This window comes from Otolemur garnettii, unplaced genomic scaffold, assembly GCF_000181295.1.
Source record: "Otolemur garnettii isolate 467f Iridium unplaced genomic scaffold, OtoGar3 scaffold00103, whole genome shotgun sequence".
NCBI classification, from domain to species: Eukaryota; Metazoa; Chordata; class Mammalia; order Primates; family Galagidae; genus Otolemur; species Otolemur garnettii.
In genome coordinates, this window is record NW_003852498.1 from 4,262,364 (window position 1) to 4,278,198 (window position 15,835).

Sequence of the window (15,835 nt, forward strand, 5' to 3'; positions counted from 1 at the left end):
TGGATCAGGAGGGGAGGGTGAGATAGGAACCAGAACTCAGATGACCATGCAAGTGATGGGGAATGCTATAAATACAGAGTAAGCTTCACTGGCTCACCGCCACTCACCTCCTAGTGTGTGACCTGGTTCCTAACAGGCCATGGATCGAAACCTTTTTGGCACCAGGGACCAGTTCATGGAAGATGATTTTTCCATGGATGGTGGTGAGAAGGAGGGAAAGGAACGGAAGGGATGGAAGGGACAGGAAGTAAAGTTCAGGTGGTGATGCTGTGTGGACTTGGGGGCCACAGATCTAGAATATGGGGTTTAAAACTATGTGTAAGACTCATGAGGGGAGTGGAAAAATGACGGAAATGCCAGGAATCTGTACTTTAGGGAAGCATTTTCCGAGATTCTGATGCAAGTGTTGCATAGAATCTATAGACAAACACTTATATACACCTTGGACAGAATGTAGAAAGGAGGAGGAAAACAACAGAAGGCAACTAGAATTTAAAAATTTGACTTACCACGTGATAACAAGATAGTGTAATAAGTAAAGATAAGTGAGTCGTGGCAAGACATACCTTGACCTCTGGCAAGGCAATGATCCCCCTCTGGGAACAAACCATGCTGTTATTCATGCGTACAGGAACTGCTGAAAATGTATGTCATATGCAAAAGGAATCTGTCTCTATACGTGAAACAAATGAAGCTCCTAAGAATTTCGGATATTTGTAATTATAACAAGTTTGAGAAAAATGATTCTTGGATAGCCTGTCCCCTGTGATTTTCCACACCCATGGGAACAGGCTGTGGGTATTATCTAAAATCCCATCCAAGGGTAAATTTTGGTTCCTCGTTTGTTTTATGTAGTTTTAACACCCTATCTTTTCCCACTAGTTTTCCTTTCCAAGTATTTAGTATGAAGTCACTGTCACTAGTTTAAGAATGTTAAAAATATAATTTAAAAAAAAGGTCTACTCAATTTAGTTGTTAGCTAGTCTAAAAGACAATCTGAAAAAATCATGAAATAGCTACTTAATGAAATGTAATCATCACCATAACAACCATGTTGATTACATAGCAACATGGAAAGAGGCTTACAATAGAATAAAAAAAAGAAAAATTAAATTTCAAAGTTACATCCTTCCTAAGATTATAATTCTGTAAAATCACACACTATGAAGACAACTGTGACTGACTGGAGTACTGTAGAGAATCGAGTGACCTCTCCAGCAAGGAGGACTGACCAGGCAGCGTCTGCATCCTCCTCACTGCCAGGGGGGCAGCCGAATGCGAGGCGTGAGCCACCCCACGAGAGGATGGCCCTTGGCTTCTTTCTTCTAGCTCCCAGGGACTCATATGCCACATGCCACAAGTATATAATTCATCCCTTAACGATTCCACTTTATTTTTTACAACAACTACAATAATAGTTGTTCTTTGTCTTATTTTTACAATTAAAAAAATCAATACAACAATAAAATCAAGAGCAATCTATACTTTCCTTACACTCTACGTTGTCCCTCAAAGAGGTTTACGTGTTCTCAAAGACAATTCAAGAAAACACTGCTATTCACCCCAGGCAAATGATTTAACTCTCTGTGACTATTTTCTTACCTATAAAATAGGGGTGGCTCTGAGCTTTGCCTATATCACAAAACTGTACGTGAGAAGCTATATGAATAGAGAGGTGAAAAAACCACAGAGTCATAGGTTCTAAGTAAGGCTCTGTGGTCACCTCTCTAGGTCACTTACTAGCTGTGTGACCTTGAGAAGTTATAGAACTTCTCAGAGCTTCAAGTAGGAAGTGGGCAGTCTCTACCTCATAGGGCACATACATATGTAATATTTAAAATACTGCCTGATATACAGTAGGTACTCAATAAACAGGAATTATTATAGCAGCGCTTTGTGGAGTCCAAAGCACAGTAGTACATGCAATGTGCTAATGATGATAATACAAAGAGAAAGGAAGGAAAAGTCACAGCACTGGGAGGGGTGTGTAAGGGGTGTCTGCAGGAGAGAGCAGCACGGCCTGGCTGGAGGATGGGTCTCTTGGGGAAATGAGGGTCTGAATTTTTATTGCTAGGACTATGGTAAACTATTGAAGGCATTCTGAGAAAAATACAAGATAGGATCTATGCTTTTGAAAATCAGTTTGGAAATGTGGAGGATGGAGAAAAGCCAGAGGTAGAACCACCACTCGGTTAGCTAAAAGGCGAGAAAACATGACCCTGAACTCAGCAGTGGGGATGAGGAGAAGAGACAGGAAGCTGTCACAAGAGTCCAAGGAAACAAGGAAAAAAACAGCACAGTTGGGGATAAAATAACAAGGACCACAGTAAGGAAACCTTCGATCATCTTTGTGAGTCAAGAGGGGTTCAATGTGATTTCAAGGCTTCAAGTGGAAGACCAGGAGAATGTTAATCCCACTGCTCAGAAACAAGGAAGGAGAAACATATGTGTAAAGAGAGATGAGTTCCGGCTTGGACAAGAGGGATCAAAGGCATTTAAAGAGATGTCCTATGGGCAGAGCTGGAAGAGAGAGACCTGGGCTTCCTGTGCAGATTTAGGAGTCATCACCACAAAGATGAGAACTGAAACTAAAGGGACTGGCAAGGGTCAAAATGAGTTAAGGACCTCCAAAACAGTAAATTTCAGGGAAGAGCTTTAATAAAGGCACCAGATTTGCATAGGAACCAATAAGGGAGGGAAGAGTTTGACTAAATAAACCCGGTATCAGCAATGAACCTGAAAATGGTACCACAGGATTATAATACTGAGAACAGTCTAAATTTTATTAACTTAATAAATTTATAATTTTTACATTTAAACTATAGACATAAAAGCTAATAAAATCATTGGGGTCCCTCAGACATAGAAATTAGAACTTATTTAAAACTCAATGCTTCTAAATTTCTGCTACGAAACGAAACCAAATCCTTTCCTTTTATATCAGTAAATATCCAAAGAAGACTAATTCAAAAATTTTAGTATTTATTTATATATTTCATTTCTCAAAAAGTTTGAAAAAAGGAAGTTTTCACAGGAAGTCAGCAAATGCTCATAGACCTCACTATCTCTGCACTAGGGGAAAAGGAAGACTTGGAGTCCTTGGAGTTTAAAATCTTGATGGCAGAATTTCAAATGCTCCCATCACTTGCCAAGGAAGTGCCACACTTGCTCTGCGTTTAAAATGGGGAAAGAAGGGTGTTGGGGAAGGGGTAAAGAGGAAGAGGGAGGGAGGGATAAGACAAATTTGATTTAGACCTTTAGGAAGTATGCAGACAGATAAAAACAGTCACAAGCTTAGTACATCACATTTCTCTACTTAATGCTACTTTCCTTTAAACGTCTATCTTAAGCTCTCTTATTTGGCTCAAGCTTTATATAAAGCTACATTAAAAGTTCCAGAGCCTTCCTACTCTATTTATCTTTCTGGGTCATTTTAGCTTCTAAAGAACAATACATAAGTTACTACCCTAGCTACCGCATGAAGGTTGAGAAAAACCTTGTATTGTAAAAAATCTGACTATGAAATACCGAAAATGGGACAGTACTATAAAGAAGCAATCTGTTCACTTACCATATAAGGAATATAATAGCTTGCTTTCCCATGAAATCATGTCTATAGATTTACTCCTTTCTAAAAATCTTATAACTTGACTCATAGTCAATAATGCTCATTTTGAATATTCTTCTATACATGTGTTACATATTTTGAAAGGTAATTGATATATTCACATGCTTATATTTTGAAGTTTATACCACAGAACATTTTTGGTTCTTAAAACAGCTTCAAATAATGGCAATAAAAATATTTAAATTATATGTAATCCTATTATAATATTAATTTTCATTTTAAAATCTTCAGCTAAAATGAGTAATTCATTAAAATAAGATAATATCTCCCAGATTCAAATATGTTAAGTCTATTTAAATTTATCGGAACTGGCTGGAATCTCTCAGTACTTCACATACACAAGTCACTACACAATCAAGCCATTTTCGAGCCTAAAAGTAATAAATGTTCTCCTCCACAGTTTTTGAAATTAGGAAACAAGATATTTCACCTGAAAATTTAAATGAGTATTAAAAATATACTTTACTTAGTTTTACTGCATTTCTATAATTAATCTATTTTATTACTTTTAGTTTCCACTACTGCAAACGAATACATGTATTTCTCTCTTTATGAACCAAAATATACTATACCTTCTTTATTACTTTCTTGATTCAGTGAAAATGATACCTGAAAAGAACAGAGAAAGAATCCCTGTTAAGATAAATATTTGTAAATGGAAACTGCATCCAGAAATTTTTTTTCATGGAATTACAGATCAAAGTTTACACACGATGGTTCTCTAACCTGAAAAGAGTAAATATTCTTCCTCGTGTTCTCTTACCACTGCTCACTCTTTCAGAGGAAACAAACCACACACATAGAGTCAAATAAATAAAGCATGCTTGGAAATCCTTTCTATCATTAACTCATGGGAACCACTGAAGGTCTTGGAGTTAAGAATGTGAGGAGAGGTTTTCTTTCAGTTACTTCCAGGGCTGACGTCTTGACAACAAAAATAAAACATACTTAAACACACATGAACACACACACAGACACAGACACACATTATATAATTTATCTGTTTTCTAGAACTTTTAAATATTTCTGTTTATTTTGATGGCTGGGCCAAGATTCTTAGAACATATGTAATATAATTTACAGTAGACAAATTCGAAGAGAAGTTTCTGATATATATTTTTCTCTAATTTAGAACAATATATTTTCTTGTAAACCAACATTTTCGTGGGATATCCATTATCCATACAGAAGAAGGCATAAAGCCTATGTAGTCTCAGGAATCATTAAAATGAAGACACCAACCAAGTCAAGACATGGAACATGCAGGTCCTTCTCCAACTACAAACTCTTCCTTTGTACAGATAACCCCTAGCCCCTAACTTTATTACAAACTTTTCAGATTTCAAATTTAATGATCAACTTCGAATTCTATGAATTTGCTTACTTCAACAGGAAAGACCTGCCTCTAACATTTGAGAGGTCTAGAGCCGAGGAACAAGTAGAAGGCCTCATGCCATACAGTTCAGCATTTAAAAGTTACAATAAATCAAGTTAACGAAGTGATGAATATCTATTAAAAATGTTCCACCCTATTGTTTTGATAAATATACCTTGGTAATGACCTGGAAGCTCTCACTGAGGTCTCCAGACACCTGGGAGTCACATGTTGAACGTGGCAGAGAGAGAACAAGAGGCAGATGGCCTTCCTTCATGCTGGCCACTCCTCTCTGTAGTACTACCTCAGGCTCCAGTCTGCACTGCAAAGTCTTCATTTGCACCTGGGTAGAAATCCCAGCCTGCACATCTATATACCCTCTACCTTAAGACAGCCATGCACTGGCCCCTGCAGAAGTAATAGTGGGGACATGGCCACAGAGTCAGGAGCGTGGACCTGAGGATATGTGTGCCAAGTTTCCACACAGGCCTAGAGACAGACTCAAAGCTATCTGGGCAAAGAACTCCAGGGTCTTGGGTAGACAGAAATGGTCTGGAATGGAGGCATGGCTCCTGGGGAGTCCATAACTTTGGTCTTCCTACCCTCTGGAGAGGGATGTGACTAGATAAGGGCCAAAGTAGAACCCTCTAAAAGCAGGATTGGAGGGCTTGCCTGGCTTAGATCTAAGGGTGGCAAGGAATAGGGATCACCCAGCAAGAAGAAAAATCCACATCCTGCCATATTAAACTATTCCCTTGATAGTTAATGCTTGGGTCAACTTGGAGGCTGTTTTCACAGGCGGTTACCATTTAAACAGGTGCGCTCTGCACAGAGCAGAATGCCCTCTATAGAGCTGGTGGGCCTCATCCAATCAGATGAGGCTTAAATAGAACAAAAAGACCTGCCTCTCCCAAACTAGAGGGAAGTCATAGCGGACAGCTTGAGGATTTCATCGGCATAACTGGCTCCGCCAGGTCTCTAGGCTGCCGGCCTCCACACTGCACCTGCATCATCTGCTGGCACAAAGGCAAATTTTGGACTTGCTAAGCCTCCATAATCACACGCCCCAATTTCTTATAATAAATCTCTTTACATGTATACATATCTAATGGGTTCTGTTTCTCTGGCAGACTCAGATACATTCTCCCAAATCACAAATAGTTGACAGTTATTTTTCCTTCTACCTTGTTTTAAGAATAAGCTGACTAAAGAAGACTTTGTTTTATTTACTTTATGTCTAAGAAAAGGATGATGTAATCATGTAAATAAAAAAGACTCCTTTATAATTTTTCTTAAAAACTTCCTTGGGTTTTTCCAAGTACTTCAAAAAAAGAAGAAAAATTCTATTCAGCTTCTTCACGTGGAAAAAGTGCTTAACCCTGGTTGGTTTTAAGAATAGCAAGACTTAACTCTGGGTGTGACAGTAACACTACAACATAGAAATTATACATATTGAGATTAGGCATTTGGCCTTTGATAGCTCTTTTTTCCTAAATAGACTATAAAACAGACTAACTTGCTTATTCTTTGAAATTGTTACACATGTACAATTGTGCAGGACATTTTTTATACAAAGTTTGTTGGAAAACTAGTTGTTTAGATTTCCTGTTTAAAATCAGCAGCTGCTTTTTGCTGGAGCTGCCAAACATTTCAGAGGAAAACAAATGGATTGTGCCTAAAAATAGAATAATTGAGCAACTTCTCATTAACCTAAAAAGCAGTACAGAAAAGAAATATAAAAGCTACTCTATCTAAAATATTTATTACTACAATTTACCTAAAAAATGATACCCAGAATAGTTTTATTTCTTCTTTTTAAAAATATATTTCTTGACTAGTCAAATATATACAAACACACAAAGCCTTTTATTAATAAAAAAGGAAACATCATGGATAAGTCTGACACTCAGAGATAATGACAAAGTTTAAAGTAATTTTTTAAAGACATTTCCACATTAAACAGGACATTGTCATTTAAATTTGAAAACAATAATAAGAATGGGTTCATGATAAACATCAACTATTTAACTGTTTACCTGCTGTCAATTATTTTCTGATTCCTAAACATAATGACAGCTGTAACGCTCGCTTATATTACAGGGAGTGGTACCTCGATCCCAGCTCTCCACTCTCAGTGGTCACTATCATTACATTTCCATTGTAAGAAACTGAGAAAGGGCTTTCAGTTACCTATTTCTTTTAATTTCATAATAGGTAAAGAATATGGGTACCCTTTACTCATCTGAGATAAATTCTGCACACACGGATGAGTACTATTTTCTACTCTCTAAAGATGCTCTCATCCTCTTCCCCATCTCAACAATACTTCTCATGAATCTTTCTAATTTTGTTCAAAAAAATCCAGTGTTCTCATTACCACAGTATTTCTTTTATCAACCAAAGAAATCTTACTCTTGCCTCTGTCTCTATTCATATATAAACAGTAATTTAATTTTTATTATTTTTTTTTATAGAGTCTCACTCTGTTGCCCTGGGTAGGGTGCTGTGACATCACAGCCCACAGCAACCTCAAACTCTTAGGCTCAAGTGATCGATCCTCTTGCCTCAGCTCCCAAGTAGCTGATGGGGTCTTCCTGTTGCTCAGGCTGGTCTTGAACTCCTGAACTCAAATGATCCACCTGCCTTGGCCTCCCAGAGTGCTAGGATTACAGGTGTGAGCCACCGAGCCTGGCCTATAAACCGTATTTGAAACTAACATGAACTATTAAAACAGCTGCTCTGTATTTAAAGTGTCTCTCCTTCAAATAACTCCACAGGTCCCTATGAGTATTTTCATCTATAGTTTACATTTGTTCAAAGCAGGGGTCCCCAAACTTTTTAAACAGGGGCCAGTTCACTGTCCCTCAGACCGCTGGAGGGACAGACTTTGGGCCCCGGGATGAGTCTGCTGCTAAGCAGGACAGGCAGTGGCAGCAAAAACACCGGGCAGGCCAGATAAATGTTGTAGGCGGGCTGCATGTGGCCCGCGGGGCATAGTTCGAGGACACCTGGTTCAAAGTAACAAACATGACACATTAAAACAATCTAAACCATCCTGCTTTACTAGACAACATGAGGATTAACAGTCTGTGATTCTACTCCAAACAGAGGTCTGGAATCCTTTAGCAATAAGTGTGACTCACTCCTCAGTCCTACATGGCTGAGTCTGTACGTGGCTCATAAAGTTCAATCATTTATTCAATAAAATGACTACAGTTAACAAATAGTAGAAAATCTCACAAATGATCTAATTTAAACTTTTCCCAATTTTGCTTAATGTCTAAACTTTTGGAAATCTGACAACTATAAAATTATATTTTGTCTTATTTTTATGTCACTAATTGCGATTAAGATAAAGCAAATTTTCACAACTGGTTGTTTTAAGTTTCCTCTTTTGTGAGTTGTCTAGTCACACCATTCGCCTTTTTCCCACTGGGTTATCTTTTTCTTCTTTATTTGAATAAGTTTATCATTTCAGATGACAGTCCTTTTGTCATTTATGTGCAAATCTTCCAACAAATGGCTCATCTTGTAACTTATTTTATGATACCTTTAACCACGTGCAGTTTTTATTTCTTTTACATAAATTTATTAATCCTTTCTAGGTTATTTTTAACCTTCATAAACACTTTAGAAATAATCCTATCAAGTTCAGTGAAAACTCCCACTGGGATTCTGATGAAAAAATGATTTGACTTTATTAATTAACGTGAGAGACATTACTATCTTCATGATTAAATATTCTTTTAAACTGATATGAGTCTACCTGGGTTTTCTATTTCTTCTTGATTTAATATTTGTAATTTATATTTTAAGCAAAACTGTCAAGCTATCTGTGTTTAGAAAGGTATTGCCAAAAGCACCGCATAGTATCCTGTCTATTTAAATATAGCCATAGTTACAGCCTCACTGTAATTCTTGGCATTTTATTTGTGCCTGCTGTATTTATTTCATCATCCCTTTGTCATAGGTCTACATTATTAGTGTTAAAAAAAGAAAACCTAGATTTTGTTTTACTTGGACTTCTGCCATTATTTGTTTTCTACTTCATTAAATATTTGCTCTATTTTATAATTTTCTTTCTATCATAAAAAGACAAAAACAATCCCTGAATAATTGTTGGGTTGAATGTTTAATTTTCTTTCTACATTTCTGCTGTACTGTATATATTTAATGTCTCTTGAGAACTATTTTTGCTGCACTGCTCAAGTTTTGACTAAATACTCTGATTTAGTTATCATTCCATTTAAAATATTTTAGTCTTTTATAATTCACTGGTGGTTTGACTTGCTTATAAGCATTTTAAAATTTCCAAATGCATGAATTAGTGTTTTTACCTTTCAGCATTTTCATATTGATTATATTACAGATATATAATAGACAGATATAATGGACAGATAATGTGATCTGTATAATGACAACACTTTGGCATTTTTTGCAACTATTTGCAGCTTAATAGCTACACAATTTTTGAAAACGTCCACAAATACTTGAAAAATTATGTATTGTTTTAATTATATAGTATTGATTATCTTACTCTTATAAATTTGATTTCAATCTTCTCAACATATTTTCAAAATAATATTTACGTACAACACAGGGTCCTAAAAGTAGCATCTTAAACCAAGTACTCAAATCAAGTATCTTGAAAGAATATCAACTAATATTGGCAAAATATAGCCTTTCAGATACACAGGCTTTGTCTTCTATAAATTGTTCTAAACTCTGTTCCCTGAAATAAAGCTGCTGGTCATAAAATTCTCCAGTTTTTGGAAAGAACCTCAATTGTTTGGCTCTAAAATTAGGCAAAGATTTAAAAACTTCACAAAAATATGTATTGAAGTAGTCCTGTAGTTGAAACGTTACAGAATATTAGTCCTATTCCCAGTGCATATCTTGGACAATCAGAGCCCTTTCCTCTCATGGATCCCTAGTGTGTTGGGATCGAATGAACACAATTTGTTTTTGACACAATCATACTTTTCATTATTGCACACAATTCAAACATCTATATTCATAATCCAAACTCAAGAATCATTCTGATCATTTCAATTTTCCTTTTGAAATCTCCTCTAGATCTAGCCTTCTTAAGATCTCTAACCTAAGTACAATAAATGGTTTCTGTAGGCATTTTTTGTTTTTTGTTTCTAAAAGGATTCCTAATAATACTCATTAATCTGTTGGCTTGTATTTTGCTTTTCTTGGATATAGTGATTGAATTTTTTCTCATTGATCTGTACATATTTTTTGATAACTACTTAATATTTTTGCTCTCAATACTATACTTAATTAGGTTCTGATCTGCAGTATATGCTTCCTACAGCAGTTCTATTGCCACTCAAAAGTTTAGTCCATTTCTTTTCTTGGTGTATTTTAAAAGTAGCCACTTACCAAAAGTTACCCTATTCTAAAATTGCAAATTTGGGGTTTTATAATTTGTTTCCACACAAGCCCAGGACTTGATAAGGTCAGAATCTGATCAAGTTTGATGGATGAATTCAATGTCTTCAGTTATTCTGAGCAACCAAAGGACAAACCAAAACTGGTAGTACTTTGAAGACAGTGTAATATATAGCAAAATACAGAGACCCGAAAATGTTCATGTACATGAACAGAATGAGCCAAACATTTCAGTGTGCTTCCAAAGAAAGGAAATACCAAGTCACAATGTTTTTACTGTAAGGACTTTCATTATTACAAGGTGATAAACTCTTTATGAGAAAGTGTTAACTAATATGGACTGTGAGAATCTTGAATCACTAATGAAAGAATTAATAGGGCAATTCTTTGATTGACAAATATTTAATGATGAAACCAGCATTTGTTAAGTGCCATTGGACTCATGAAAAGGGCCTAGTTTCTCTAAATTTAGAATTTCTGTCACAATATTCTTAGTGAAAAATCATTCAGTATAGCGCTTTCTTCATTTTTATAAAGGGTGACAAAATTAACAAGCCGTGTAATTAAAGTTGTTTGCTAATGCTTCTAACTTCTCATCTCATTTTCCTATTCTGGCTATCTAGATCATAAACATATCTTCTGATCATTATTTTTTTCCAAGAGGACTGTTTTCCTACAAATACAATGGGAGGCAATTAAAAAACAGGATGTAACATAGAAACTTTAATCTTGCAGCCAATTTTGAAAAGTATTTACTATATTATTTATAAATGCAGAACTGAAGCTAATGGAACAGCCTCAATCTAAGATTAGTGAGGCAGATAAGCATGGACAAACATAAAAAATTTTTTGTTTTCCCCTATTTTTTCCTTAAAGAAATAATAAAAAATATCCACGAAAACCAAGTTCCGAATATGATCTACAGAGATACAAAACTGATACTTTTGAGAAGACAAACTGGCTTTCCTGCATCTTCCTATAATCCATTTTCACCAATACAGCTACACTGATCTAGTTAAAATCTGTCCAGTCAGATCACTCCTTTGCTCAAAACTTTTAATGATTCTCTACTTCATTCAGAATGACAAACACAACCCTTAGAATAGTCTTCATAGGGTCTTTCACAATTTGCCTCCATTTCCACTTCCAGCTCCAAACATTTCCAACCTCATCTCCTCTATCCTTTCTCTAGTCCCCCAGTCACTGCGAGGTTCCTTGGGGGCTTCTAGAATATGTCAGATAACTTCGAGCCCTAGGGCCTTCGTAAGCGTGGCCTGCAACACTCTTTCCAGATACTAACTTGACTCCTTCTTTTAACTTCCACAAATCTTGATCATGTCAGCCCTCTTCTCAGCAAGGCTGTCCCTGACCACATTTCTAACAACTACAACTCCCATCCCACTCCTGCTCATTTTTCAGGATTTCTGCTAGACTTCCTAAGACATTTATGAGATTAAAGAATATCTTGGATATTTGCCCCTTACCGATTCAACTAATGATCTTGCTTCTTCTTGAGTGCAATGGAAAGGACTATCGCATACCTGAACATTTGTGCTAGAGAAAAAAGGAGAGTATTATTAAACAGGATTAAAAAAGGACAATTACAAAAAAGGAAAAAAAACCCAACTCCAAATACTCCATATTGGCTATATAATTTCAGCCAATGAAGAAGGAAGTAAGTATAAATTAGGACAACTGAAAATTATTATACATTCTTTCAGGGAAGGTTACAAATATATAGTACTCCACAGCATTATACTCCCTGGTATATGTAAAAAGCAACACCCAACTTACTTTACCTTTATTAAAGAAAAGAGGAACCAAACTGGACCTACAGAATGAGACTATAGGAAGATATTTTCTCTAAGTGAGGAGACAGACACTGTAATCGACTACTGAAAGATGCGGAATGTCTTTCTCAGACAGATGTGAAAGAGTAAAGAGGAAACTATATAAATATGGAAACCTTGTTTTCACATAAGTAGGGCAGTTGAGCAAGGCATAAGAGTAGCAGCTCCTTTCCTGGCTGGTGAAGGCTCTGTCAAGTCCAATGCCTTCCCTGCACTTGCACAGCCTGCCCCCACTGTGTGCTGCCTCCTTCCCAGACGAAAGCAGAGGCATCCTTCCTCTCAAACACATGAAGACTGATTTTTAAAATCTCATCAAAGAAACTGGTACAATAAAATGGATACAGAAAGAGGTAGTAAAAAAGGGAGTTAAAGCCAAATGAATTTTTTTTAGAAGGGTGATTATCAGATCCTTAAAAGAGACAAATAATGGGTAAAATACATTATATAATATTCCTCCTCAAGTAATCTAAGAGATATACATTATCAAATTTATTTTTATAATAGCTTTGTGAAATATGCTGAGACATCTGTGATAAAAAGATCTGTCTACCTCTCTCTGTAGTTAGCAACACTGAGTATACAGTGATTATGGTAAGTGGCCGTTTCGGTCTCATCTAGATTAATAATGTGGAATTTATTTTCATTGTTTGCATGGATAAAATCTTATAAAAGTTAGCATTATCACCTATAAGACTATAATTTTGTATTCTTTTTTCCAGTTTGTACTTTCTGTAAGATAAAAATTGAAAAAGGCAGAGCTTTGTATGTTACATATTTCCCTAATTAAGGTCAAAAATAAATTTAAAAGACCTAAGCAAAACATTAGATATTACGAAGTCTTTACACGTTTATTTCTCCAACAAGCTCTTATAATAGTATTTTATACTTTTTTTTTTTTTTTTTGAGACAAGAGTCTTATTCTGTTGCCCTCAGTAGAGTGCCATGGTATTATAGCTCACGGCAACCTCAAACTCTTGGGCTCAAGCGATTCGCTTGCCTTAGCCTCCCTATTAGCTGGGACTGCAGGCGCCTGCCACAATACCTGGCTAATTTTGTCTGTTTGTTTTAGCAGACTCAGGCCAGGTGTATATGGCCGGTGCCCTACCCACTGAGCAACAGGCACCACCCTATAAAAAGATTTTTAAAAAAAGAACATAAAGAAATCTGTAAAGGTTTTTAAGTTATAAAGACTTAAGGATCTTTAAAGACGTTAAAGACTATAGGATCTTTTTCTATTATATATTAAAATGTACAGACAAAATCTATATGAAATTTATATAGAAAAGGGCTCAGTCTTTATCTAAAGATGAATGAATGATAAACATGTAAATGTTTTAATCCAAAATGAAATGTTTGAGTTATGTTACTATTGTTTGATTTCTTTTAACCAGTAGTGATCCAGATCATGTTGGATAAGAAAGCTTTTACTGTTCTTATCATGAAATAAATAACCATATATTTACAAGTTTAAGTTCCTTTAAATCCCATCTTTGCACACATCACGTTATATAACAATTAAATGCCTGTTTATCTGTCAGTACCCCACTAAACCATAAATACCTCGAGAAAAAGGATCACATCAATTCCTAGCTTTACAGTGCCCAATACTCAGTAATGCCAACTGAAAAGGGGTTCCATTGGTAAAAAAAAGTTACAAATCCCTTTAAAAAAAATCTGTAATCTCAATAGTATAATATGGCAGCTAGCACTAATTAATAAAAAACAACATTACTTAACACAGAAATTTATCTTAAGACAGACAAATGCTTACCAATTTATAGACCCTCCATTACACTTCTTCATAAGCAAAGCTTTCCAACATTCATGAGCGGATTCAATAACTTCAAGAGCAAAAGCCTGGTTTCAAACAAAAAAAGACAGAGCAATCATAGTATTAATATACTACTAGAACTAAACTCATTATGACAGTTTAATTGTTAAGACCATCAGTTCTAGAGTCAAGCAAACCTCCATGTAAATTCTGGCTTTCTTATTTAGCGAGTGTGTGACAGTGGGTAAGTTACTTCACCACACTAAACCTCGATTCTTTCATCTATGAAGTGGGATAAAATGGGGATGATCTCTATCAGGGACTGGCAAACTAGGACCTGTGGGTAAAACCCAGCCTAGCGTCTGTTTAGGTAAATAAAGTTTTATTGAACAGTCATGTCTGTTTATGTTTGACCTATAGCTGCTTCAGGGCTACAACAGCAGAGTTGAGTAGTTGTGATAGAAACCCTACAAAGCCTAAAATATATCCTATGTGGCCTTTAAAGAAAAAAAGTCTGCTATCCCTATTTAAATCAGAATAGATGAAAAAAATGCCTAAGATGATGTACGTAAAGTGTTTAATTAAGTTGCTATGTACCTATTATTTTTTTTAATCACTAGCAAAACTGCAAGTATTCTAATTACAAAGTAATTTTAGACTACCCACTGTCTGAAAGTAATAAACTTCCCTTAAAGCTTTTTCTTCATACTAATTGATATGGTGAGTAAAAATGGGTAATCAACAATAGAGACAAACACCTCTTGCTAGATATATGAACATCTGATAAGACCATCTCAGAAAAACTTATTTTTCTTCTAAAGCAGAAAATTCTTAGATTTTTCCTTAAGAAAAGGTCCATACTAGTTCCTTTCTCCTTCAATGACAAGTAAACATATCATGATAATGAAGAAATTAAAGAATCTTGGGAACTGAGATATGATAATAGTGGCAAATTTAACTTGTGAAAAGTTCTCTCAGGTTGCTTGAGATGAAGCAAGATGGCTTAATTCTCAATGAGATGGTGTTGGGAGTCTCACTTAAGATACAGGACAAGAAATCAAATTTGTTATCTGGATAATACATGGAAAGATTTTCAAGCAAATTATTCAGACAATTATGATTATTTACAACCAATTCTAGGACTTGCTTAAAGGAATGGCAGGGAAAACCTAGACTAAAAGGTAAGAGCCTTCCTTCTGACCATGGTAAAGCAATGTGATGTGATTCTCTTAGGTTAGGCTCTGCTATAGTTTGGATGTTAGTTCCCTCAAATCTCATGTTGAAATGTGATCCCCACTGTTGGAGGCGGGGCCCAACGGGAGGTATCTGGGTCATGGGGGAAGATCTCTCATGAACAGATTAATGCCTTCACCCAAAGGTGAGTGAGTTCTCACTCTATTAAGTTTCTGAGAAAGCTAGGTATTGAGAAAAGCCTGGCACTTGCCCTTCTCTTTTACTATGGTTTCTCTCTTGCCATGTGATCTCCCCACACACTAACTTCCCTTCACCTCCCCCCTCCCCGAGTAGAGGAGCCTGGGGAGCCCACCATAAGCAGATGCTGGTGCTGCGCTTATACAGCCTGCAGAACTATGAACCAAATACACCTTTTTTTTTTAAAATAAATTAGGCTGGTCATGGTGGCTCACGTCTGTAATCCCAGCACTTGGGAGGCCACGGAGGGTGGACTGCGTGAGTTCACAGGTTTGAGACCAGCCTGAGCCAGAGCAAGACCCCATCTCCAAAAATAGCCTGGCATTGTGGCAGGCACCTGTAGTCCCAGCTACTTGGGAGGCTGAGGGAAAAGAATCACT

At 36.2% G+C, this 15,835-nt stretch overlaps 1 protein-coding gene across 2 annotated transcripts in view; it reads right to left on the reverse strand.

The window, feature by feature from the left end:
* Positions 1-2,759: 2,759 nt before the first annotated feature.
* PPA2 (pyrophosphatase (inorganic) 2) overlaps positions 2,760-15,835 on the reverse strand; it is a 78,923-nt gene continuing 65,847 nt past the window's right edge. Inside the window, exons 8-11 of one of the 2 annotated variants that reach the window (XM_023517034.1) lie at positions 14,025-14,110; positions 11,888-11,957; positions 4,201-4,237; positions 2,760-3,170 (exon numbers count right to left, since the gene is read on the reverse strand). In XM_023517034.1, coding sequence (XP_023372802.1) covers positions 3,142-3,170; positions 4,201-4,237; positions 11,888-11,957; positions 14,025-14,110 — 222 coding nt within the window. In that variant the 3' untranslated portion in view covers positions 2,760-3,141. The remainder of the gene's footprint in view (positions 3,171-4,200; positions 4,238-11,887; positions 11,958-14,024; positions 14,111-15,835) is intronic. The other variant, XM_003796336.3, reaches the window with a different exon arrangement.